Raw genomic sequence first — 26,677 nt, 5'->3', positions numbered from 1 at the left:
ACCACTGTCAACACATTGGGGGCCAAGCTGGCCACCACGAGGGGAGGTCAGCCCCTGTCAGTCTCTGTGTCCATCTGGATCCCCATCTCCGAAGCGTTCATCTGCCCGTCTCTGTGCCTCTCCATGTGTCTCTGGGCTTCTGTCTCCTCGTGTCACACGCACCACACAAAGCCTCACCGTGCCCCCTGGCCCCCCCCCTTCCTCCCCTCACCAGGACCCCTCCCTCCTCAGATAGAAAGAGGGGTGGAGTGGAGGGGCCCCCAGGTCTGAATCTGGTCCTATGTGCACCAGCTGGGCTCCGCCGTGGACACCCACCGCCCCTCTCAGAGCCCTGGTGTCCTTGGGGACGTGAGCGCACCGTAGGAGGGAGTCCTGCAGTGACACGCGGGACGTGGGAGCCACTAGTAATACCAGCTGTGAACTGAGCACCAAAGGGTGACGGGATGATGAAGCCGGGTCCCCGCCTAAGCTCCCGTCTCCCCAGAAAGTACAGCTCCCGGGCGGGTGCTATTAGCAGCTAAATCTGAAGAGGGCTGCATGCCCCCGACGCGTGACAGAGAAGGAGAGGGGGGTCAGGGCAGTGGCTGCCATGGGAGAGGGAGGACTGGCTTGGCGCTGGATCGCCGACGGTGACTAGCTGCCATCGGCCGTCCTGGTTCCGAGGGATGTGACGCGTGCAGGTGAGCCCTTCGTCAGCACAGGTACTTGCGTGATGCCTGAAGCTGGGGTTGGGGCTTCTGGAGGAAGTGCGATCCCTTGGATGCCTGAGGGGCCTGGGAAGCTCTTGAACTTGGCTCTGTTCATGGTCAGCTTTCTTCTGGGAAAATAAACCACGTCTCATTAAGCAGTAAATTCGTCCAGGTACCTGCTCCGGCTGATACCATCGCACCTGGTCTTGCTGCCAGACCTAAAGTCAAGGCCAAAGTTCCCGTTACTTGGAGAGTCCTAATAATTAACCTGGGAACCTCAGCCGGAAGGGGGTAATGCTGGCTTTTAAATGTAGTGAGGAGCCGGAGCAGCGAGGGGCTGCTTCCAGGCCTGGATGTTGCTGAGCACTGGTGGGGAGGTGCCCACTGGGGCCTGGGTTGGGGGTCTCAGCACTGTGGCCCCCGCACTCCCTCTTCCCTCCTGTGACCGGCAGCTCACAGCTGGCTCGGACCTGGCTCCAGAGGCCTCAGGCGATACCCCGAGGAGTGGGTGTCGGTGGGGGGGGCAGGGGGCGGGTGGGCAGGAGTGGCTCAGCTGGCATTAGTCGTTGGTGTGAGAGAAATGGGAAGCCACAGGCCAGGGGCTGCTGCTGGGGCTGGCTGCCAGTGTGTGCCTCCCGTAACTTGTCACTGATCAGCAGGTGTTTATCGAGTATCTACTGCGAGCCGGCTGCCTTGATTGATAGATGAGCCATGCCTTTTAGTGGCTGGGGAATGTCCCCACACTTACAATTCTTGAGGCCCCTTGTTATTAAAAATCAAAGCAGTGGGGCGCCTGGGTGGCTCAGTTGGTTAAGCGACTGCCTTCGGCTCAGGTCATGATCCTGGAGTCCCGGGATCGAGTCCCGCGTTGGGCTCCCTGCTCGGCGGGGAGTCTGCTTCTCCCACTGACCCTCCTCCCTCTCATGCTCTCTGTCTCTCATTCTCTCTGTCTCAAATAAATAAATAAAATCTTTAAAAAAAAAAAATCAAAGCAGTACCAGCCCGGGTTCCCACAACTGTGGTTTAGTTTAAATGTTCATGTTTTGAAACTGAATGCATTTAATACTAAAAGTGCAATGCTATGGAATTGTACGCTTGGGCTCTTTCCGAGCTACTGACGGTATTTAAAAAGAATATGAATTCAGGTGGCTGTAATAGTAATGAAATCAGTCGGCAACCATCGGGCACTTAGCGCTTTCTAAGCACTCCGCAGTTATATGGGCATAACACCCTGCAAAGTAGGAACTATCATTAGCCCTGTTACCAGGTGAGGAAACGGAGGCACAGAGAGGGTAAGTAACTTGGCCAGGATCGCACAGCCAGGCAGGGGGACCACTGCTGTCCGAGGGATGTGGGAGTGGGATGGTTTCCTGTGCTGGATGAAGGGACCGGCTGTCAGCACTGGCGGCTCCATGTGGGGCATTGGAGAGCATGTCAGAGCAAATCCAAGGCCCTCAGTGACCCCCAGGCCCCCACGACCCCCGCCTTCACGCACATCCTCGTTCCCCCAGCAGTGAGCCACTTTGGAGGAAATGGGCAGATTAGGTAGGAAGCCCCTTAGACTTGGCCCCTAGATCCTCAGGAGGCCCCAGAAAGTGAGCTCAGCCTCCACCCAAACCCTGTGTCTGGTTTTCTTGAAAGAGTGTTGGGGTGTGTGTTGGGGGTGTGGGCACGTGGCCAGCCTGCAGGGTGTTCTTTGTGCCCTGGGCTTTTGCTCCTGGAGCTGGCCCCGCCCACCCCCCCCTCTGTGCCGAGGCACACAGTGGCCTCTTCCTCCCCCGCATTCCCCTGTAAGTCCTCCTGGGCTGCTCCAGACCCCAGCCCTTCACCCCCTCCTTCCCCAGCCCCCGGGCCAGACTTAACTCCTTTGATGCCAAATCTCCACGGACCTCCCCTCTGTTCTTCTGTTCATTCTACATTCGTTTCTTCATTCGTTCATTCAGCAAATACTTAGCCACCCACCTGTATGAGCTGTTCAGTCTTTCAGATCCTCAGAACCCAAGGAGGACAGAAAATATTCCTGCCCTCCAGCAGCTGACAGTCTGGTGCCCCAGGGGACAGAGAGAAGCAAAGAAGAAGCATGCAGGGAGTTGGATGAGGGCAGGAGGTGGTCAGGGAAGGCCTCCCTGAGAAGGGGATGCACTGGAGGAGGTGGGGAAGGGGGTGTGCAGGTGTCTTGGGCAGCTGCAGGAGCAGTGAGACCTGAGCAGGCAGCCCGCCGGATTAGGGAGGGGAAGGTGGAGGGAGCGGAGGGAGCAGACCTGGGCCCAGGGCTGGGACTCAGCTCTACAGGATTCAAGATGGCCTGCGTCTGGCCTGTGGGTCCAAGTGGAAGCTAGGAGTTCTGAGCCGCTGGGATGGTCCAGGGAGAGATGCTGATGGCCTGGACCAGGGTGGAGCAGTGTGGGGCTGTGGACACAGGGTCCATTCTGTGTGTGTGGGGGGGGGGGGGGCGGAGCATGGTGTTTAATTGAAATTCCTTATGGAGAAAATTGTAGATTCACACACAGTTAAGAAATAATACAGAGAAATCCCTTGTACACTTGGCCCATTTTCCCCCAGTGGTAACATTTTGCAAAACTGTAGTACAGTATCCTGGCCAGGTATTAACATTGAAACAGTTGGTTCTCTACAGTTGTATTGGTTCTGTAAGACGCTGAACATCTCCAACATTACAGGGATCTCTGGCTATCCTTTCATGACCACCCTCACCCCTGCTCCATTCCCAGCAGCCACTAATCTGCCCTCCGTTTCTCAAATTTTGCTATTTCAAAAATGTTCTATAAATGGAATCCTACACTGGGTAACCTTTCAGGATTGGCTTTTCTCGCTCAGCATCATTCCCTGGAGATTCGTCCAAGTTGCCGTGTGACTCAAGAGTCGGTGTGGATGTGTTTGCAGGTGGAGCCCCAGTTGGAGATGTGAGTGTGGGGTTCAGGTCTGGAGGTGTCCAGCATGGAGCCAGTGGCTTTGGCCCCGAGGCTGAATGAGGCCACTCAGGGAGGCAGAGGGGCGCCAGGTCAATGACTGAGTGCGAATTGATTCAGCATCAAAGTGCACCAGGCACAGGGATATGGCCAGCCCTGGACAGACAGACAGACAGACGAGGTCCTGGCAGGTGGGGTGGGGCTGCCCCCGGGGTTGGGTGTCTGGGGTGGGTGTGAGAGAGGGAGCGAGCTCAGGATCTTTCCATCCTCCGCCCTTCTCTCTTTGCAGCCAGAGGGCTGGGCCCCACTGGCTGGGCTCCGAGATGCAGGGTTTAGACCGGGGTTTTCAGGACTCCTGAACCACATGGGAAAAGAGCAAAGTGTTGCCTCTAAGCTGAGATGGAGTCCCTTCCACAAAGACTAACCTGTCTTCTGAGACGGCCTCTGTCCTTTGGGAATATTATTTCTTTGACAAAGGGGTGGGGCCGGCAGGTGGGGGCTGGTGGCTGGCCAGTGTTTTCTCATGGCCTCTGGCGCAGTGACCTGGCTGGGGTCTGGAGAGGTCCTGAATGTACTCTCGTCCCCATCTCCTCCCCTCCGGGTCCTTGTCCCCAACCTGCCCCAGCCACCCACTTCCTGGCCCCCATCCTTCCCTCTCCTCTTCTGTCTTACTTCTTCATGTCATCCCTCTCTCTCCATTTCCCCCACTTCCCCTCCTGCGTTCCATCTATTTCTACTTTTTTTCAGTCCCCCCTATCTTGTTTCCGCATCTTCTCTCTCTTTCTCGGGTGTGTCTCTGTCCCCCTCCGGCTCTCCCTCTCTTTGTCTGTGTCTCCTTCCCTGTCTCCGGTTACCTCCTGCTCTGCCCATCTCGAGGCCTCTTTCTTTTTTTTTTTTTTTTTTAAAGATTTTATTTATTTATTTGAGAGAGAGAATGGGATAGAGAGAGCATGAGGGGGGGGGATGGTCAGAGAGAGAAGCAGACTCCCCGCCGAGCAGGGAGCCCGATGTGGGACTCGATCCCGGGACTCCAAGATCATGACCTGAGCCGAAGGCAGTCGCTTAACCAACTGAGCCACCCAGGCGCCCCATCGAGGCCTCTTTCTTTCTCTCACTCTCAGATGTTATTTTCCAGACCTTGAAAATCATCCCTTGTCACTCTCAGGGGGCCCAGTGGATAAAATGTCTTAATCAGACCGGGACAGCACGGGGGGCGAGCTCCTGGAAAAGGGCTTCCCAAGGCGAGTGCCAGGGGATGGCATCCATGCGGTGGCCGCAGCCCAGGCCGCCTGCTCTGAGGAGGCAGGCCCGGCCGAGGTTTGTAAGCCCAGACCAGAGCTCTGAGGACAGCTGGGTCTGAAGAAAGGGTGGATTGAGAGGAGGCTCCCAAGGCTGCCTGGATGCCTGGGACAGGGGACAGTCGGGGCCGTGGCTCTGAGGCAGGCTCCGTCAGCTGTCAGGAGGTGGCTGCTCAGCCCGGGGACAAGAGTCTTTCTCCACGCTGGGCAGGGACATGGGGCAGGCATGGAGGCGGCTTCCCAACACCTGCTGGTTCTGGTGGACGCCTCTCTTCTTGCCCTAATGGCTTGTTTATTTGATGGAGAACCACTATCCACGTTAGGGACCCTGACAGAATGGTTGATCGAGTCTGTGTTTGCTTTCTGCTTCCCAGAGCTAACTGGTGCTATTTTCAACATTCTTTTGTGGAGCCAACCACGTTTGAGGCCAGCCAACAAAACCTCCAAGGATTCTGTTGATAACCAGCATCAGAGCGAGAACCGTACGGCTCGCACATGACAGTAGCCGGCTGGGGACCTTGGCCAGCTGTTGATAGAGGCCACGGACACTCGTCTGGAGGTGGACCACCACTGGCTGGACTCTGGGCATAAGCGTGCCTCCTGTCGGGCCGCGGAGAATCTGACAAGGCGGTTGCTGAACTGAGCAGACCCCTGGGAGGGGGTGGCTGGTTTGATGCTCTGGGCTGGGAAAGAAACTTCCTTTCCTTGCTGTGTCGAGGGTGGGTCAGTCCTGGCTGCACCCGAATCCATCCGCCGATGGCCCCCCTCTAACTCACCACTGCTCCTGCGGCTACCCTTTGCCCCGTGATGTTTCCTCGGCCAAGGGTGCTGGTCCCACGCTCCCCATGGAGCCACCCGTGAATGACCCTTCTGAGGCGTGAACACCTACCCTGGGAGCCCAGAGACCCTAGGACGGGCTGCAGAATTCGCAGGGCCCCTTTGTTAGAGCTTGTTAAGAATTTCCAGATAGTGACAGCGAGCATTGAGGGAGAGCAGGGCCCGTGTGACTGCACGGGGAGGGGGGCACACCCATGAGGCCGGCCCTGTCACCTGCAAGTGTCACACCCTGAGTGAGGTCCTGAGCCTGCTGAGTCTCAGTCCCCACATCTGCGTAGCGGGATTTACAGTTAGAACCTCTGCACCGGGTTGTCGTGAGCCGTGATCTCAAGCAACGCAAGGTTTGGCGGCTGTTATTGTCACGACATGCGTGTTATTATTTAATAGCTCTTATCTGTGTCGTTGGCTCGGTCCTTTGCAGATGCTGCTGTGCGCGCACTTGATTTATTTATTTGTTTTTCAATGACGTTTCTCTTTTGGGTGACTGTAGATTTACAGAAAGCTCGTGAAGGCAATACAGAGTTCTGGTCGGCCCCTTAATCACTTTCCTTCACTGTCATGTTACAGCACGAAGGCACCGTCGTCAACACCAACACACCATCCTAGTCACTAAATTTCTGGCCTGGCTGGGATTTCACCAGAACTTTCGTAGACAACCGTTTTCCGCCCCAGGCTCCCCTCCAGGCCAGCACATTGCTTTGAGTCTGTTTTACTTTTTTTAAAGATTTTATTTATTTGTTAGAGAGAGAGAGTGTGGGTGAGAGAGAGTGAGCGAGAGTACAAGCAGGGGGAGCTGCAGGCAGAGGGAGAAGCAGGCTCCCCGCCGAGCAAGGAGCCCGATGCGGGACTCGATCCCGGGACCCTGGGATCATGACCTGAGCCGGAGGCAGCCGCTTAACCGACTGAGCCACCCAGGCGTCCCAAGTCTGTTTTATTTTTAACAGGACTGGTGTCTCCAGTAGTGGGGCAGGGACCTGGCAGGGCAGGGGTGCCAGCCTCGAGCCCCTTCAGGTGTCCCCATCTGGAGATGATGCTTGTCACCATTGGTCTCGGGCTTCTGAGCCCTGACTTGGCGAGAGGCCGGCCCTTCCTGCTCTGCCTCAGCTGTCGAACACATTCAAGTTCATTCACTTCTCGCCTGAGTCTCGCCTCCCTGGGGCTGTGGCCCTGAAGACTGACAGAGGTCCCATCCCCATGGAGCTCAGCCTGGTGGGGAGACTGAGGAAAGAGGCAGACAGGATACGCACCTTTGTGGTGCAGCGGGGGAGGGAAATTGGGGGTCCCTTAGGAGGGCCAGAAGGAAGACACCAGCAGGAGAGGACCCCAGTGGCAAAGCCTTGAGGGGGACGAGCAGGTGCAAGGGTCCAAGTCAGGACAGACCCTGGGGAAGTCTAGGAACAGATTTCCAGGCTGGAGGGTTCTGCGTACTGGGAGGTGACAGACTGTGAGGCTGGATCATAGGGTTCTGGGGTCGCAAACCCCAGCCTGAGGGCCAGCCAGGTGGCTGAGGTGAGAGCACGGGTCCCCCCTGAAAGGGGCTGGCCAGAACTCAGCCAGCTCGTCATCACCACTCCGTGCACCAGAGCTCTGGATTTTTTAAACAAGAAGCTGGAGATCCATCTTTTCAAGAGAAGTGGCATTTCATTCAAAAACAGGAGGATGCAAACGACTGAACAGAAGCAACAATACTAGTAAAGACCCTCAGCCCAGTGGAGGCCACGCGGGACGCAGCTGTGGTCTGGGTTTGGCCAGACGAGTGACCTCGGTGGCAGGGCCTGTAGGCGACGGTGAAGAGTCGCATTATCTTCTAAGTGTTGCACTTACCAGAGGATCAGATTTGTTTCTTAGGACAATCTCTCAGGCTGCCATGTGGAGAATGGGTTAAGGGCGAGAGCCTCAGCTGGGAGCAATGGGACGACAGCGGTGACGGGGAGAGGGATCTGGGAAGAGTTAGCAGAAGGGATTGAGGACAGGGGGGATGCGGGCGTCCAGTTTGGGCAGTGGGTGGGCCTCACAGTGAGTCACATAACTATTGAGAGCCTCAGTTTGCTCATCTGTAGAAGGGCTTTGTGATACCTGTGCAGATTTGGGTTTCTGGAACATAGCAGGTGCTCAATTAAAAATACACACGTAGGGATGCCTGGGTGGCTCAGTCGGTTAAGCGTCTGCCTTCTGCTCAGGTCATGGTCCCGGGGTCCTGGGATCGAGCCCCGCATCGGGCTCCCTGCTCGGCGGGAAGCCTGCTTCTCCCTCCCTCTGCCTCTCCCCCTGCTTGTGCTCACTCTCTTGCTCACTCTTTCAAATAAATAAATAAAATCTTCAAAAAAAACCCCAAAAGAATATTTTAAAATACACATGGAAGAACATGGCAGTCAGACAATTCCATGAGTGGCCATGGGATGAGAAGCAAAGCCCAGGGCCCTCGGAGTTCAGACAGGAGGACTCCAATGCAAAGCATCAGCTGGAGGGGGAGCCAGGACTCGGGGAAGAGGGGCCCTGAGGGAGGAGGGGCCAGGCTTGCAACAGCAGAGTGTGGGTCAAGGGTGGAGAGATCAGACTCTGGGTCTGGAGCTGAGGCCCCCAGGAAGGTCTAGTTCTGGAGGAGGCCGTGACAGGACTCCTCCCACCTGGCTGGCCTGTCTTCGCTCCCAGACCGTGTGTGAGTTTGGATTTAGTAGCCGTATCTTGGCAGGACTTCCCGGGGCTCCTCCTCTGCTAGTTTCCATGTTAACGCTTTTCCTCCAGCTAAAAGCAGAATCCTTGGGGATCCACGAACCTTCTAGAGCTGCTGCCTGGGGTCAGCATCCACCCATAGCGAGGCTGCACCAGCTTGTCCCTGCTGCTAGGATTCTTCCGGGCAGGGGCCGCGCACTATGGGAGCCCCCAGCCCCGTTCCTCTGTCACCAGAACCTCAGCAGCCTGCCCCAGCTGCTCCGGTCCCTGGGCTGGCGGAGGTTGGGGCTGGTGGCCCAGCTGGGTGGGAGCGTTCAGAGAGGAAGGGGGACAGCTTTCGTGCAGGCACAGCGAGGCTGGCCAGTCCAGCCCTTCAGGCAGGATTGGACACGCAGGGGCTGCTTACAGAGAGATGGGAGGAGCTCTGCTCACAGCTGTCAGAGCATTCTAGAAGACTTGGGGCCCTGGAGCAGACGCAGAACCTTGCAGGCAGAATAGCCAGGCATGGCCTGAGGTGCAGAAAGCCCTGGGCCGGGACGGAGCAGAGAGGCTGGGACCGAGGGGAAGGTCCCGAGGGCTGGTGGTGGCGGGGGACAGGGTCCAAAGCTCACGAGAGCCCACTTTGATTCCTAGCTCGGCCTTTTCCCAGCTGGGTGACCCTGGGCATGTGACCTACCCTCTCCTCTCCCAGCCTGCCTTGTCCTCCACGGTCTCAGTGCCTGCCTCCCGGGCTCTGGTGCGCAGGGGAGCCAGGGGGTAAGGGAGGCAGCCGCTGGGCTTGGCGGGAGCCCCAGGCTGGCGGTTCCCAGCCCATGGGGCCCAGGGTCAGGGACGGGAAGCAACGCCTTCTCCATCCAGCTCCTCGGGAGTCCCGTGTCTGAGTGATGTGACTTGAGCCTGGGGCCACTGCGGGCTCCGATGCCCACAAGGCCCGGCAGGTCCCATGGACGAGTGAGTCAGGCCGGGCGGGGACGGCGGCAAGCGGGCAGCCCAGTAGAGGGGCCAGCTCCCTGCACCCCACAGGAACGTGGGCCCAGCGTGGCCAGATCGCTCCTTTCAGGAGAAATAGGAACTCCGTATTTATTTGAAACACCCCAGTTCTTCCATGTTGGCAGCTAACTCATGTTTAAATTTACATGAGCCAAACCAGTCATGTCTGCGGGCCAGATGCTAACCAAAGGCCACCAGTCTGCGATCTCTGAGTCGGCTGGAAGGTGGGGCAGCGGGGAGCTCCTGATGTCCCTCAGGTTGGAAAGCCGGCAACGAAGGGACATCCCGAGCCCCACACTGAGAGTGCACCCCCAGCCCCACTCAGCCCCAGGGCTTCCTGGGTCCTGGCTGGAGGCTGGGGCTGGGGCTGGGTGGCCCTGGTTTCCAATCCAGCTCTGGGCCATTTCCCAACAGGCTGATCTTGGGCAAGTACCTCTCTGACCCTCAGTTTCCTCTTCTGCAAAATGGGATTAAGGATACCTGCCTCTCTCAACAGCTGTGAGAGCAGATGGGCTGTGAACCTTCAGGGCCCATCTTGACCTGGGTGCTCAGAAAGTGCTCAGTACTCAGTCACTGTGGTTGTAGAGAGGCTGGGGGCTCGGTCTATGCAGATAGAGCTGTTTCTTCTGTCTGCTGCTTTTCTCCCCGCCTACCCTCCCGGCCCGCCCCAAGCTATGTTTTTTAAATTTTAGAATTAGGGCAGGTTGCTGTGATAATACAGAGGGATCCCATGTACCCCTCACCTGGTTTCCCTCACTGTTACGACCGTATTTACTGTGGTGCGTTGTCCCAGCTGGGGGACCAACCTCGATGGATTGCTAGTAACTAAACCCCACAGTTTGTTCGGATTCTGCTAGTTTTTCCCTAATGTCCTTCTCTGTTCCAGGATTGCATCCAAGATACCAACCGCGTTGTTTAGTTCACGCCTCCTTAGCCGCCTCTGGTCTAGGATGGCTTCTCAGACTTTCCTGGATTTTGATGACCTTGACAGCTTTGAGGAATATTGGTTAGGTATTTTGTACAATACCCCTCTATTAGGGCCGATCTGATGTTTTTCTCGTGGTTAGACCGGGGCCACGGGCTTGGGGAGGAAGACTGCAGAGGTGAAGTGCCTTCATCACATCCAGGGCACAGGCTGTCAACAAGATGTAGCACTGATGGTGTTGACCTTGACCACCTGACTCAGGTAGTGTTCGCCAGGTTCCTCCTGAGCAGTTCCTTTTCCTTTTCATATTCTGCTCTTTGGAGGCCACTTGCCAAGTGCAGCCCCATCAAGGGGAGGGGCAGCTAAGCTCTGGTGAGGCTCAAGGGGCAGAGAAAACCCGACCTTGGAGAGGGCTGGGAGGCTCACTGACACTGCATTGAGCCTAGGGCACAGTAGGTATAGTGATTGAAGTGGGGGGAGCCTCTCCCAAGCCCCAGAGAGCTGGGGGTGCTTGGTGACCTAGGCGAGGAGTGTGGGCCTCTGGGCACCCGAGCTCCCCTGCACAAAGTCAGCCTGGGGCCTCAGTCCCCCAGGGGTTGACCAGGCTCTGGGGCTGACCCTGTGGACCTCAGAAGCCAGCCCACGAGTGGGGCTGCCGCGTGGCCTGCTGGGTGAGGCAGGACAGGCTGGAGCTGGAGCGATGGCCCAAGGGCAGCCAACCAAATAGCACTCGGGCCCGGGACAGTCAGCACAGTGGGCCTGGTGCGGAATCCTCCAGCCCCGGTCTGGTGACCTATCACCCAGCGCCCATTATATGGGAGATACAGGGAAGGAATTTTGTCCTGATCTCTTTAGGAAGACAGATTTCATTCAGGGGCAAACCGTGGCCGGGGGTCCAAATCTGGCCTGCCACTGTTCTGTGAAGTTTTCCTGGCACACGGCCGAGCTGCTGGTTTGCATATTTATCTGTGGCTGCTGTGGGCCTTCAAGGGCAGAGTTGAGTCGTTGCGACAGAGACCTGTGGCTTGCAAAGCCTAACGTGTTTACTGTCTGGCCCTTCACAGAGCAAGTTTGCAGACCCTGGCCCGAGCAGAGAGCGGACCGGGGTTCAGGATGTGTGCTTAGGGCTTCCCAAGAGGGAGACACGAGGCGGGCCAGGACTTCCAAGGAGGGGGTGGGGATTTCTGGAAACAAGAGGGCAGGTGGCACAGGGCAAAGCCAAGACCCTGAGGTGGGTGAGCTTCGCTTTAGGAAACAGTGATCCGCCCTGGACGCAGTCCTGCGGCGGCCCCGTGGGGACTTGTGTGAAAGCTTCCTGGTGGCGCAGATGACCAGGGAGGCCAGCCGTGAGGGGTCTCCTGGCAGCAGCAGGCCGTCGAAATGGCGAAGTGGCTGGGAGGGATCTGGAACCCCAGGAGAGCAGCCCCTGCTCCCCAGCTCGGCCACCCGGAGCCCACGAGATGCTGTGGGCCCGGAGCTGCCAGATCGTCTGATTTTCCAAGGGAAGCTGGCAGTCTGGTGTTCATGAGAAATCTCTTGATTTGTTGCCTGTTTGCAATTAATTCCATTTTTTATTTTTTTTTATTTTTTTATTTTTATTTTTTTTAAAGATTTTATTTATTTATTTGACAGAGACAGAGATAGCGAGAGCAGGAACACAAGCAGCGGGAGTGGGAGAGGGAGAGCAGGCTTCCCGCCGAGGAGGGAACCCGATGTGGGACTCGATCCCAGGACCCTGGGATCATGACCTGAGCCGAAGGCAGACGCTTAACGACTGAGCCACCCAGGCGCCCTAATTCCATTTTTTAGACATCATGAAGCAGACCGAGCACATCCGTCTGGTGTGTGGGCTACAGGTTTGAGAACTCGGGTGTCCAGGGTGGGAGTGAGGATGCGCGGATGTGGGTAGACAGGGAAGAGCAGGCCAGGCCCAGCACACTAAGCCGGCAGGCGAGCTCTGGACTGGGGGCAGAGGGGGAGAGGGGACAGTGAAGGGAGACTCTCAGAGAGGGGGTGCGGCAGAGTCCGGCACCTGCAGGGTCAGATTGCCCCGTCTCCCAACCAGTCCCAGGCCGGTGGAACATTCCTGCCTGCAGGCTGGGAGCTGGGGAGCCCGCAGCTGGACACTCCTCCTTGCTTACCTGGCAGCCTGCTCCACCCCCCACCCCCAGGGGAATCTGTAGAAGGAGGGATGGGAGGTAGAGATCTCTGAAGTCCCCTCAGAGATTCCCAACGGTTTGGGTTTGTTGTTCTGTCCCCAAAGACTTGGGCCCTGTCTGGGGATGGGCAAAGGCTGGGCTTCGAGCTGGACAGGCCTGGTGGACTCCAGCTCCCTGGTCCCCTGGCTCCTGCCACTTCAAAGACACGAGGAAGACCCCAGTTTTGCAGATCGCCCGGAGAATCCAGGAGAAAACGGGTGTGGAGGACTGGGTTTCCATGGTGTCCTGACGTGCCTGTGATTGGGGCCTGGCTTCCAGGATGTGCTCTGTTCTTCCCAGCAGCAGCTGGGGCATCTGGCTGTTTTCAGCCTTGCACACCAGCCCTTACCTGCTGATTCAAGCCGCTGGTTTGCAAGTAGTCAGTGGCTGCACTGTGGGTTTATTGTTTTAGGATGCCTGGTTGCAAGTGACAGCAACCCAGGTCAACTTGGCTGAAGCAAACAAGAGAAGTCCAGGGCTCATGGACAGGAGCCGGCCCAGGGTAACTCCCGCCTCAGGCAATGATGGATTCGGCTGCTCAAATGACATCGTCAGGACTTTGTCTCACTCCGTCTCCCAGCTCTGCGTCCCTGTGTTGGCTTCAATCCCAGGCAGGCCCTGCACTGTGGTGGCAGAGGTGGCCCTCAGGTTCATGAACCATCCTCCCCCACGCCCCCGGGTCACAGCTCCGGTGGGTCAGGCCTCCCACCCCCCGCAGCCCCCACCTGAGCCATAGCGGGTGGTGAGGGTGGCCAGGTCCGGCACAGGCACGAGTGATCTTTCAAGATCAGGATGCCGATCCCAGAGGGCGGCGGAGGCTAGACAGGCCTGTGTCTACCGCACACCCCCCACTCTCTAAGAGCAGCATGTGTGCCCTTGAGGCCACATTTGGAGCCCCCTGGCTCATCAGAGGTCACCCCTTCCTGGCTGACTTCAGGCTCAGCTCTCCAACCAGCTGTGAGTCACCATCCCACATTTCCCCACGTGCTCTAAGATGTTGGCGGGGGTTTGGTCCAGGGCCACTAGGAGGCTCTTAGGATGACTTCTCCTTGGTTCTGTTATAATTATATTGATTTTCTCCCTTTTTTGGAAGTCTCTCTCCTTGAAGGAGGAAGCAGAAGCCCCGTCCCTGGGGGGTGTCTTACCCATTCAGAGCCACCGCCTTTTGAATGGTGGAACTATTTAAAAAAAAAAACAGGGGGTCAGGATGAGGCCACACTGGCCCCTCATGGGCCCCTTCCCTTGTCTGGGGACCTGATGGTCAGGAGAAGGGACCTATCATTTCAGGATCACAAAATGTTCTTTGATCCCCATGTGTCAGGACCAGGGAACTGGTCTTCAAGCTGTCATTATTTGCTTGATAGTTATATTTTCTAGATTACTACAATGACCAATTTTCAGGAGAAATGGGGTGAAGAGATCCTAAGCCTATGGGCTACCCACAGATTGCATCCCTTAGGCTATGAGATATATCTTGTGGCTCATTTCTCAGTTGTGCTCTGGTCATGGAGCTATTGGAGGCCTTGCATCCCATCCATGGTGGCAGGGGGCAGCCCAGGAAGGTGCTAGAAAAAGGGGGCAGGTGGTAGGCCTGGGCCCCAAGTACCCCCAAGTAGGCTGAGCCAAGAATGGCTGACCCAGGGTTGACAGATGGAATGTTCTGTTGCCTTTTCATGAGGCTGGCCCTTCGCCATGATGAATGGCTCATCCTGGTTTTCCAGCTGTGGGATGGTGACACGGGGAGGTATGTAGTCCTCAGACACCTGAGCACATTCTGTCTTACTTGAAATACTTTGATGGTTTCCTTCTGTGGGGCAAAATTCAGGGCTTTGGGGCTCAGACATGAGAATCTGTGCACTCCCGCCCTAAACCTGGCTGCTTCCCTTTAGGGGATCCTGGCCACAGCCCCCTCCCTGCTCCCCTCTTTCCCCTCAATTCTCTTTCTAAAACACCTAATTCCACACACATACTCCCGATTAGTGACTTCAGTGGCCCCCTGGTCCCTTGGGATGAAGCTCTTAAGCGCGGCCTCTGAGAGCCCATGTGATCTGGCCCTGGTTTATAGCCTCATCTCTGTCCACACAGTGACCTGGCCCCAGTCCAGACTGAGCCGCTGGAGTCCCCAAGTGCCCCTCCCTCCCCCGCCACAGCACTGTGACATGCCATTCCCTCAGTCTGGAAGCCCGCCCTGCCTGCTCTAGCCCCGGGAAACCTCCCTGACCCGCCCCCCCCAGGGGGAGTTGGGCCTCCCCCAGTTTCCACAGGTCCTTGCACCTCCCCACCATTAGCCCTCACATAGCAGTTCTGTTGGTTCCTTTGTCTCTCCTGCCAGTGAGCCCGGGTTGTCTGGGGCTGCCGTCTTGTGCGCAGATGGGCCCTGGCTGGCGCCGGCTCTCAGGACCTGGTGGTGGAGTGGGCGGAGGCTTGGAGGACGTGGGACGTGGGTCAGGCACCCCCGCTGAGCCTTGGTTTCCCCCCCTCCACCATGGGGATGGTGGTCAGGGCGTCGCTGGGGGGAACAAGTATTTGGGGAGGCCAACTATGCACGCAGCGCAGTGCGGGGCACACGGAGGTGCTGGGCTTTGGGGGAGCTGTTGCTGGCCATGGGCCAGAGCCCCCACCCCACCCCTGCCCTGGCACCTGCACCTGCAGGCCGCTCAGAGTGGGTCTCAGCTGGAGGGGGCCAGGGGGTGGGACAGTCAAGGGAGAGGAGTCAAGGGAGTGGGGGGAAAAGAGGAGGGTGGCGAGAGGGACGCCCAGTGGAGACCTGCAGAAGGACCTCGTCCCTCTGCACCCCTGAGCCCCACATACCTCCCATCTCCCAGCAGGGCCTAGTGTCCCTCCTCCAAGAGGGCCGTAGTCATTGGGATGGGATCAGCCGTGGCTCTGCATGAGAACCATCTGGGGATTTCGAAATACCCCGGGGCCGGGCCACACCCCTGATCCGTGTCCTCAGAGGCACGGTGGGGCTCCGAGGCGTTTCCTAGCTCTCCGGAGGGGAGGGGTGGGGGGGGCACCGTGCAGCCAGTTTGAGAAGCCCTGCTTGCCATGGTCCTCTGTGAAACTGGTTTCTCCGCCAGAAAGGGTCTCAGCAACTGGAGCTGGGGGAGGGCTGCTTGATGGCAGATCTCTTCTTCCCAGCCTTCTCAGCAAAGATGTGCACCAGATACAAGCGAGCACTTCTTAAAGTGGTTTTTGATTTTTTTTGAAAAAGGAACACATTCAGATGGCACCGACTCGAGGCGGCCCAGATGGGGACCCGGTGAAAGAACGCTCAGCCCGCCCCCCAGTTGCCCGGCAGCAGGCCCGGCGCGCGGCTCCGGGGCCCCCCGCGGAGCTCACGTGTGCGCGCACGCACACACGCACGCACACGCACGCACACGCGGGCGTGCGGGACACCTGCCTCCTCGGTCCGTCTCTATCAGACCTGTGCGTCCCCACGCCGGCAGCGCTCCGCCCTGGGCGGGGACCGGCGCTGGTGGCCCGACGCCCTCGCGCGTGTGTGTGTGTGGGGGGGGTGGCCTTGGCCCTGCCGGGCAGTGCCACCAAAGGACCGTGGCCTCGTTGTCGCAGGGGCAACACTCCCCGCGGGCTGAAGTCATTCCTACGACTGGAAATCCTGGGTCACAGAGCGAGGGAATTCCGGAGGCTCACGGGGCACCTCGCTTTCTGTCGTTCCAGAAGCCGCCGGCGCCCCTGCCCTTCGAGCTGCCCGCGCTGTACCGGACGGAGGACTACTTCCCCGCGGCCGCCGGCCAGGCCGCTCTGCGGACCCCCGGCCCCCGGCGCGTGTGAGCCCCCGCAGCCGCGGGGTCGGCCTGTCCTACTGCTGTCCCTTCCCGCTTTGAATCCCCTCCCTCGCTGCACGGGAAGCCACGTGGTTCGGAGACGCGTTTGGGGCCCACGCGGGGCGGGGCCCGAGCGCCCATCTGGACCAGGAGCTTCCCGCCGGGGCTGGGCCTGTCCGGTGTTCTGGGCCCCGGGCGGGCGGGTCCGAGCAGCCACCGTGGCTCTAGGCCCCGGGACTCGGAGCCCCCCACCCCCCCCACCCCCGTCTCTCCGTGAAGGGCTCTGCGTGGGAATCATGGGGGGCCCGCTCGGTGCCACCGGGCGCACGGCTCCAGGTTCGCCTGCGGTGGTTGACTTGTCTGCGAACCCCAGTGCCCGCCGGCCTGTGAAACATCTCAATAAAGGTGTCAAGAGGTCACGTGTGGTCTGGGTGCAAATGTTTTCTCGAAGGGAGCTCCTGCCACCGAGGCAAGCCTGACCCTCCGAATCTGCTCGTCGGGAAGCCCCTCACCCGGCCTTTAGATTCCCAGCAAGAATGGAGAGATCGTTAGGATTTCCAGGGGTCTTCAAAGGTGGGTTGGCCTTCATTTCATTTCATGCCGATGAGTTTCCTGCTCTTGTCCTGGAATTCCAGATTTCTCACCTTGGTGACGAATAATTCTGGGTTTTGTGAGGTTTTTTTGGGTTGTTTTTTTGGAATTCCTCACAGAGCCAAGAAAACACACACACACGCACATCTGAACTGCAGACCTGTATTTGAATTTCAAGGAAATCTAACATAATGAATCGAGAGAGAGCAGTAGAAAAGCAAGGAATAAAGCTGGATCTTGACAACTTTAGGACACATTTTTAGAATTAAAGATACAGGCCAGAGGCTCCTGGGTGGCTCCGTTGGTTTGAGCATCCAACTCTTGGTTTGCGCTTAGGTCGTGATCTCATGGGTCATGGGATTGAGCCTGCTTGGAATTCTCTCTCTCCCTCCGCCCCTCCCTCTGCTCTCACATTCTCTCTGTCTAAAATAAATAAATAAATCTTAAAAAAAAAAAAAAGATATAGGTGGACACCTTGTTTCAAGAGAAGCCAGCATTTTCCTGTGGAGATTATTTTTTTAGTAAAAAACTTGTTCTAAACTTGTATTTTATTTTTTTGATTTTTTAAAAAGATTATTTATTTATTTGAGAGAGGGAGAAAGCATGAGCAGGGGGAGTGGGAAAGGGAGAAGCAGGCTTCCCGCTGAGCAGGGAGCCCGATGCGGGGCTCGATCCCAGGACCCGGAGATGGTGCCCTGAGCCGAAGGCAGACGCTTCACCGACTGAGCCCACCCAGGCGCCCCTTGTATACGTTATTTTAAATGATCGAGGTATAATTTACATACAGAAAGGTTCACCTAGGTGGAAGGTCCAGTGACTTCTCACAAACCCCGCCCCGGGCTACCAGCACGCTGACATCTGTCCGTGCAGACGGCCGTCGCGGGCGTCTGTACTTCGTGTAACCTCAGATGGGTGGACGGGGCCCACGTGGTGCTGTCTGTGTGTCGGCTTCCCCGGCTGACACTGTGCCTGTCGCTACATGTAAGCGGCAGACTGTTCATCCTCGTGGCCGTGCTGTATTGATTGGGACGCTTTTAATGAAGGAAGCTCAGATACTCCCTGGGCCCTGTTGTGTCCGCTCAGAGAGAGGGAAAGTTATTTTTCGGACAAGCGGTGAGGAGCCCAGTTTCCGGAAGGCCGAGTATATGTGGCTTGCTGGCGACGCCCAGGCCTCTTTCCCTTTCGGGGCCTGAAGCAGGGGCCAGGGGGAGGTGAAAGGGAACGCCATGTGATCAAGCCACAGCATCGTGAGTGTCCTAAAATAGAGACCACAGGACTGTGGCTAAGAGCTTCTAGGCTCTGAGGTCAGGCTGCCTGGGTGGCTCCAACATCTCTCAGCCCTGTGGCCCTGGGCTACTTGCTTACCCTCTCTGAGCCCAGCTTCCTTCTCAATGAGAATGCAGCGAACAAGGGCACCTGCGCACTGAGGGGGGTGTTTGTGTGGATGATATGAGGGGACCCGTGTGAATGCTGACCTCAGGGCCGGCAACGGGCACTGCAGTGGGTGGCGTTGCTATGGTGATTGGCCTGGCTGGAAGAAGGGCCAACTTTTGTGCTGTTTCTCAGTTGATGGGTGGCATCCAGGAGCGTCAGCAGCGAGTGACTTAGGGACTGCCCTTAAATTTCGGAGTAAGAACAGATGGAAGCATGCACTGGCCTTCACTGTGTTTCGCTGTCCTTGGATCCTTTCAGGGACACCCGCTTTCCCCCAGGTCAGCAAGGAGGGGAGAGCTTGCATGAGAATATCCATGGGAAAGCTGACTCGTGGCCATTCCAAGTTTGCTGGGAGTCCTGATGCCAAACAGTGAACTTTGAGGGACATTTGGGGACACCTCGGGGGGAGGGAGGGCCAGGACACAGACCCTGCCAGCGATTCTGACCTCAGTCCTTGCTGGTGTTCTGGAGGCACTGCCCTTGTGCTAGGTGAGCTGATGGCCTGTCGGGTAAAGGAAAGCCTTGACTGCTGACTCAGGCAGGCCCCATAGCCCTTGCCAGGGTCACTTTGCTGCCCAGGACAAGGTTCTTTTGTGGGACGCCCATATAAAGGGCATTGCAAATTTTCAGAAGAGCCGGGCTCTTCTTCAGGCAACCACCGCCCTGCTTTCCCAGTGGATGTGAACTTCGTGTCTGTCAAAGCGAGAGGTTTCAAGAAGGTGGCCCACGCGTTGGCAGAAATGTGTGGTTTACCCTGAACTGTTTAAAAATGTTTTCGTGTTGAGACAACTGGGTAACCATCTGGAAAAAATAAAGCGAGTTCCATACCTCATTCTGTACACCAGGAACATTTCCAAAATTCCAAATGGATTAAGGACGAGTTAGATGTATAAAATGAATTCATATAAGAAGGCAGAAACATTGGAGAATCATTCAACATCCAGAAGCCTTAAAGATACATTTGATTATATATAAAAAAGTTAAATCCTCTGAATGGCAAAAACAAACCGAAAACTCAACCAAAAAAAAAATAAATAAAAAAATCCAAACAAAACAAGAAATCCTAAGCAAATTCGAAAGACAAATGACCAAAAAGACAAGTGATAAATTGGGAAAAATCTATGTGCAGCTCATTTTATAAAGGGATAATCTCCCTAATATATAAACAGCTCCTACCAAAAATAAGAGACAAAGTAGAAGAATGGGCAAAGGATATGAACAGGCATCTCACAGAAAAGAAAATGTAAAAGGCATTTTAAACACATGAAAAGATAATCTCTACCGGTAAGTATGAAAGAATATTGAAATTCCTCTGTTTTCACTATGTGAGGCTGGCAAACATGAAATGTTTTTGATGACACTGTCAGTGAAATTCTGAAACAAATGTTCTCATGCATTGCTAGTGAGATTCCATGCTCGTGGAGGCCCGTGGGCAGTACCTATCCGAATTAGAAATGTTTATGCCTTTGGACCTAGTAATTCTACCTCTAGGGATCTCGCCTCCCAATAGACACACACAGGAGAGAAATGATAAACGCAAACGGTGATTCTCCACATGTTGAAATAACCCAAGACTGGAAGGAGTCTAAATGTCCATCAATAATGGGATTGGTTCAGTTCTAGTATGTCCACACACACATAAAGACGGATGGAATCCTATGAAGTTGTAAAAATGGATTAGGAGTTCCTTATGAACTGGTAATGGAAATGTCACCAGCATATGAAAGCCAAGGTGCAGAGAAATGCACACGATATCCTACCATCTGTGTGAGAAAGGAATTAACATCCAATGAAGGATACACAAAAATTTGAGCACGGTGAATCTCTGTCTTGGGTGAGAAGTCGACTTTTCATGTTTCAGGTTTTTTTATACTTTTTGGTATTTTGGTGTTCACCTCTTCAAAAAAATTAACCCAAATCAGTTGCCAGCAATTAAAAACGAGGACAAGTCCATAGAAAGAACTGGATTTCCAGCTTCTCTTCAAAAATTGGAACATCAGGCACTACTGGGCTCACACTGTTGCTGGAAACGATGAGCTAAAGCTGAGTTGCTTTAGAGGGCCATGCTCTTCCAGGTTTCTCTTGTACCCCAGCTGTTTCACTAATTTATTGATCTGCCTGGCCCCTGTGGGCATTTGGCATTTGAGAGCCTTAGAACCAGAGGCCCTTAGACCATGGAGAATTTACTCCAAGGATATGGGGTATGTGAAGAAATGCAGCTGGGGGTAAGCGACAGGCTGCCTGGCCATTATGTGTAGTTAGCAACTGGCCTGCCTGCAAGCATCTCTGTGCCCTGATTCCGAATTCCCTGGGGACAAGGGGGTTCGGTCTTACTGCAGAAGTGTGTGCTTTCCATGGCCCTCCTTTTGGAAGTGACTGATTCCAAGTCAGACGAAGACCTAAGAAAACTAGCGACCAGTATCCCTGGCGAATATAGATGCAAAAGTTCTCAACAAAATATTAGCAGACTGAATCCAGCAACGTAGAAAATGGATTATACCCCATGACCAAGTGGGATCTCTCCTAGGAATGCAAGGTCGGTTTAACATCTGAAAATCAATCAGTGTAACACACTGTATTAATAAAGGTCAAAAACCACACAATCATTTCCACAGATGCAAAGCATCTGCCAAAATCGAACATCTATTTGTGATAAAAGCTCTCCTTCTTGGGGCATAAAGGGGAGTTCTCAGAGAGCAGGGTTAGAGGCTGAGTAGATACCCCCAAAGGTGTTTACTGATAGGATTACCAACTCTCTGGAGATGATTTGTTGACCCAGGAAGCTGGAGGCAGCAGGGCATTTTCCTCCCCATCTTAAAGCAAAATCCCACTTAATTTTTTTTTCCCCTCCTTCTGCAGAAAGCTTTATTGTTTCCAATTGGTCCACAGCTTGAATGAGGGCTGAAAAAATTGCTTAAAGAGCTGCCTGGTGGGGGCACCTGGCTGACTCAGTTGGTAAAGCATGCCACTCTTGATCTTGGGGTCGTGAGTTCAAGCCCCATGTTGGGTGTAGAAGTTACTTAGAAAGCTGCCTAGTGGAGGCAGAGAGAGGCTCAGGCAGAAGCTCTGATACCAGGGGGTGGCAGAGGGGTGCTCAAAGGTGGCTGGGCTCTGGGAGGCTCCTAGATGTGCTTGGCCCGCTTCGTCTTTTGCTCAAGAGCACAGCTGTCTTTGGCTTTGGAAGAACTCAAAGCAATTCTGCCTCGGGGGCGCTTTCACAGAATTTCCTCTGTGAGGCCTGTGGGCCCGCTGTGGCCTCAAAGGCGTCCAAGTTCTTCTCAGGGATGGTCAGCTGGGCGCGGTGGAGGCTGCGTCTGCCTCCTGGCTGGGCCTGGGGCCAGGGCACCTGCCGGCTGCAAGTGGGGCCGGTGTGGGGAAGGCCTTAAGGGCAGGGCGGCGGCGGACCCAGGGCTTCGGTGGGGACGGACCGCCGGGGCCCCCGCGGAGCCACGCCTGAGCGCGGCAGGTGGGCCCCCCCACCGGAAGGACTGGCTCCTGGGGTTCCCGGGGCTGCTCCGCGGTAAGTGGAGCGCGCGGCCTGCCGTCCCCACCGCTGTTCTGGGGAGCCAGGCCCCAGGCAGAGGAGAGGGAGCAGACCCGGACGCGCGCCGGAGGACAAGGTTTGTGCGTTTCTTCCTTGGAGGGGGGGCAGACAGAGCCCCACCTGGGGGGCCCACGGTCTCCTCGTTGCCCCCCACCGTGACCCCAGGGGATGCTTGGGCATTCGCTTGCACGTGTGAAATCGGTTTCTAAGGGGCACCTAGCTGGCTCAGTCAGTGGAGTGTCCGGCTGTTGATCTCAGGGTCATGAGCTCGAGCCCCACATTGGGTGTGGCCATTACTTAAAAAAAGCGGGGGGCGCCTGGTTGGCTGAGTCCGTGGAGCATGTGATTCTTGATCTCAGGGCTTTGAGTTTGAGCCCCACATTGGGTGTAGAAATATAAACAACAACAAAAAATTGGTTTCTACACACAGGCCGCCTCTCTGAGTGTGGGGTGGGGGTTCTTAGGCTGTCCAACCGGTATTTGTTGAATGGGGAAAACAAATGGTCTTACATAGGAAGCCCCAGGCAGCAAGGGTATTACTCACGCGAGGGCTCGGGCTGTAGGCCACATTCTCGTGTGTGTCTTTAAAAACAGGGCTTCTCAGTCTTGGAGGCACAGAGGAATCAGCTGGGCGCCCGACCAACTGCGTCAGAAGCCCTGGGGGGGGGGAGGGGCCTCGGTAGACCTCCCCAGGGCATTTCAGTCTGCAGGCGCCCAGCCTTGGAGCTTTGGGAGACCGGCAGTCAGGAGATTTTCAGCGATTGGCTCCCTGCCTTGCAGCAACCACACCTTCTTCTGTTTTACATTCTGCACGAGCTTGCTTTCCTTTGAAGGGTGCAGGGACCTCAACGTCCGCCTCCCACCTTCCTGAGTGTGGTGTGGGTTTGGGTTTGAGTTGGTTTCTGGTTTGTGTTGAACTGATTCCACCCCAGCTCCAGAGATGGGTGCGGACTGATCTAAGCCCATCAGGGTCATCCGAGCTCCCAGGGATTCACTGAGATAGCTCTGACCTAAGCCCTCCAGCCAGAGACTAGCTCTGGAATGGTCCAGTTGGCTCCAAGGTCAGGACTCTTGCTCACTAGAGCGGGAAGGTGAATGCGAAGCACCCTGTGGACACCAGGGTGTCGGCCTAGGATGAGGGTGACCATGTGGGTGGGCAGGAGGACAGAGGACCTGAGTCCTTGCCTACACCCCTGAGCATAGTTGCTACCTGTGTGTCCCCTTTATCCAGCACAGTCTGACTTGGAGCTCCTGTTCCCTGCCAGTGACAGTCCCATTCATAAAAAAAGGTGTCTGAAGCTGGGTAAGGAGAGTTAGGTCATCGCTGATGGGGAAGACTTCCCTGGGAGGCCCTCTGAGCCAGAGCCGCTTCTGGGCTCTTTGGTGCCACTCGGCATGCATTAGGAAACATAAGTCACACCAAGACTCGAGGCTCCCCCGATTCTTTGTCTTGCCTGGGCCAAGGAAGAAGTCTCATGTTGGTGTTGGTGTGCCCTGAATCCCTCCGATTTTCCTTTTTAACAAGCAGGGCCAGACTCAGTCTCACAGCCCTCAGCAAGTGGTAACAGGTGGCGAAGTTTTAGTCTCATGTTTTGTCTTGAATTTATTTTTACGGACGTCTTCGTTAATGGCAAATTCTGCTGCCTGTCCTTTTTTGTAGAGACAAAGTTTTCCTTTTTAAAAAGGGCAGTTGAGACCTAAGTACATAAAGCAGTTGTTAGGCAGATGACCAAGGCGGCAGTGTGAGTGAGGAGGGTGGGAGACGCTGTGCCGGGGAAAGCATGACGTGCTGGTTTAGAGACAAGGCTCGTGTGTCTGTGTTCACAGCAGGGAAAGCCTTTCTTACGGGCCGGGCTTGTCTTTAGCCAGGATCAAGGCTGCATGATGCAGTTGGAATGCCAGTGGCCGGGGACTCAGATGTCCTGGGTCCGAGTCAGCCTCTCTCTCTTTCCTCTGCCAGCTGGGATCTTGGGACAAATTAGCTTCTCAAACCTGGAGCTGATACTCCCTTCACAGGATTTTTTTTTTTTTTTGGTTGGGGGTGGGTGGGTATTTGGGCACTAGGGCAGGGCTGTTTTGAGGACTCAAATTATCTTGGAATTGAGTACCCTACTAGTCCCAGGAACACTTCAGGGATGTCTGGAAAGTACCGGAGTACTTGCAGTGTGTGCCGAGCTCCTAGGAAAGGTGTAGTCATGCCCCTAGCCTGAAGGAGGAGGGGTCCTTGGAGGACAGGGCTCTGTGTTTGAGCCTCACTTGGTTCCCTCTTCCTGGGGAACCCCGTTTAGCTAGCCTTGGCGGCAGAGGCAGCCACCAGGAAGTTGTGCAGGACCTTGACCATTAACCTCTAGGCTCTCAGTCTGGCGACTTCACGTAGTCGGTACAATGTAGCGTCATGTTCAGCTCTCGTCCAAGTCACAGCCAGCACAGTGCTTGCAACTACACTGGGAAAGCCCTTTTATTTCTAGCCTCTTATCAGTTTCCAAAAGGTGAACAATTGGCTTATTAGGAGATCCATTTTGCCTCAGTAATAAAACCTTAATAAAGGTCCAGCAAGATTCAGGCAAAAGCCAGCTGAGGTTTAAATGGCCTTGATGGTGTGCTGGTCAGTGGTGGCACTTGGCCTCCATCACAGGTGCAAGAACATCGTATTCTGAAAAACACACAGCTGCAACAACTCGTTTAAATAGTGAAGATTCCGGGGGCGCCTGGGTGGCTCAGTTGTTAAGCGTCTGCCTTCGGCTCTGGTCATGATCCCGGGGTCCTGGGATCGAGCCCCGCATCGGGCTCCCTGCTCTGCGGGAAGCCTGCTTCTCCCTCTCCCCTTGCTTGTGTTCCCTCTCTGGCTGTCTGTCAAATGAGACTATGGACCTTCCAGACATTCCTTCCTCTGTCCTTCTCTTACTTGCACTTTGAAGTCACGACTGGAGCATTTCCAGGATATGCAACTTTCACCTTATATGCAGGTTTTTTGAACACAACTCTCACCTAATTTGCAATTCCACTCAGATTTAAGTTCTAGTGAACATTAAAGTTGTTTTTAAGTGGAGTACGTTGATGGGAAGTAGCAGGATGCAAAGAATTCCAGAACGGTGACCCTCCTTCGGTGCATGTTTGGATCTGTTTTCAAGCTCACCTAATAGTAGTCGATAGAAAATGCCGTATTTCCTAACTGGATGCACCATCAAGAATTTATCTGGCTTTTTAGACCACCTCATGGTGGCCAACTGATAACTGGTGTGTTGCAATGCCATTTCAGAACAGCACAAGCAACCTCTTCTATTTCGTTTTCTGGGGGGGGCGTTCAACACTTTGGTGAGACATGCTTGCAGTTGCTGCTGATCCAGTGAGCTACAGGGTAGGTTAGAAGTTAAGGGTCACAATGGGTAGAAAAGACCATTGCCTAAGAAAGGGGCAGAAGGCTGGCCTGATGCTCTGTGAACTCCACGTATTTGATATATTCTAATTTCATTAGTAGAGAGTGTTATCTTCCATCTTGCAAATGAAGTGATTCTCAAGCTTTAGTAGCACAGAATCCCTGAGAGAGGATTTTGGGGCCTCCATCTCAAGGTTTTGATGCTGGCAGTCTGGGGTCGAGGTAGGGAAACCACCCCTGTATATAGCAGTACTCACTTGACAAAAGCGAGTTTAATGGTTTCCAGTGGTGGTGTTTCAGTTGGGGCGCCCCCCAATCACCGATAGGTTGTTTTCACATCTGGCACTTACTTTGTTCTCTTCTGAAAAGTATCTATCTTTACAAATGGGCAGGCATTTGGATTGGATACACAACTACAGGGCAATCAAAGGGGTAAATCCTTTTCTGCTTAGATCTTAAGAGAGGGACAAAGAGCTGTTTGATGGAGACCATCGATGGGAGAAGAAAGTGCCTCTATGTGCTGAAAAGGGAGAGAAATCATGCTGCTCATCAGTCTGACTCTCGAAGTCAGGGCCACAAGAAAATCGGAAGGACATAAAGTCTCCTGGGAAGAAAATTTACAGAATTGTTCAGTCTACAGTTATAGACGTTATCTAATTAGAAGGTGGCAGGTTGCCACAGCTTTTATTTCCAGATTATTCCAAAAGCAAACAGTAGCAACGACATTCTTTTAAAATGGCTTTTATTGAGACACTTTTAGGGCTTCTGCTACATCGCTAGTTGGGGATCTTCTTTATTTCCAATTCTTAGGTGGCTAAATTCTTCTCTGAATGCCTACAACGCCCATTCCCACCACCTTAGCGAGGAAGCACACGGTCTCTGCTTAAATGTTCAATCAGGAATGTATGTCCCCCTCTGCTATTCTATACAAGTCTCCTTAGGCCTCCTAAGCCCAGACTCCGTTCTTTCCCACCTAGTAATTGATTAGGCAGACTAATTTCAAACCAAGGGTGAGAGGGCTTCAGTTCAGCTATTACTATCCTTAAGAGAAAAGCTTTCTCAATGCCAGTTCTTCTGATTTGATAATCCGTGGCATCTTAATTTAGGGACATCCTGTCCTAAACATTATTAGCTGGTGTCTGTAGAATTTATAATCTCCTTGTAGAACAGACTTAAAATAACTCCATGCCAGCCCCGAACGCCCTAAAGGTCCTGCCTGGTCTATTCTTACACTTTCTCCTGTAGTTTCTGAGAAGCAGGATGTTAACATTTTAGGAGGAGATTGGTCAACTTTCTTTGGTCTTGTTAATGCTTTTGTCACAGCTATCTTTGGGAAGGAGTCTTAGAAATTACGGATGCCAGCCACTGAAGACCTCTTTGGACCAACGTCCCCGAGAGGTGCTTGCT

At 54.9% G+C, this 26,677-nt stretch overlaps 1 protein-coding gene across 4 annotated transcripts in view; it reads left to right on the top strand.

Moving 5' to 3' along the window:
- Positions 1–26,677, top strand: part of BCAS4 (breast carcinoma amplified sequence 4) — an 84,452-nt gene that overhangs the window by 39,534 nt on the left and 18,241 nt on the right. For 2 of the 4 annotated variants that reach the window (XM_081832595.1, XM_081832591.1), the window contains one exon: positions 16,219–16,744. The exons of 1 other annotated variant lie outside the window; for it this stretch is intronic. In XM_081832595.1, coding sequence (XP_081688721.1) covers positions 16,219–16,332 — 114 coding nt within the window. In that variant the 3' untranslated portion in view covers positions 16,333–16,744. Of the gene's footprint in view, positions 1–5,288; positions 7,899–16,218; positions 16,745–26,677 lie in introns of those variants that run through there. One more of the 4 variants, XM_081832594.1, reaches the window with a different exon arrangement.

The sequence above is a fragment of the Leptonychotes weddellii genome, chromosome 10, assembly GCF_054177405.1.
Source record: "Leptonychotes weddellii isolate Sample4059 chromosome 10, ASM5417740v2, whole genome shotgun sequence".
Taxonomy (NCBI): domain Eukaryota; kingdom Metazoa; phylum Chordata; class Mammalia; order Carnivora; family Phocidae; genus Leptonychotes; species Leptonychotes weddellii.
Note: the sequence above shows the minus strand (reverse complement) of the source record. Positions and strands in the feature narration are given on the sequence as shown.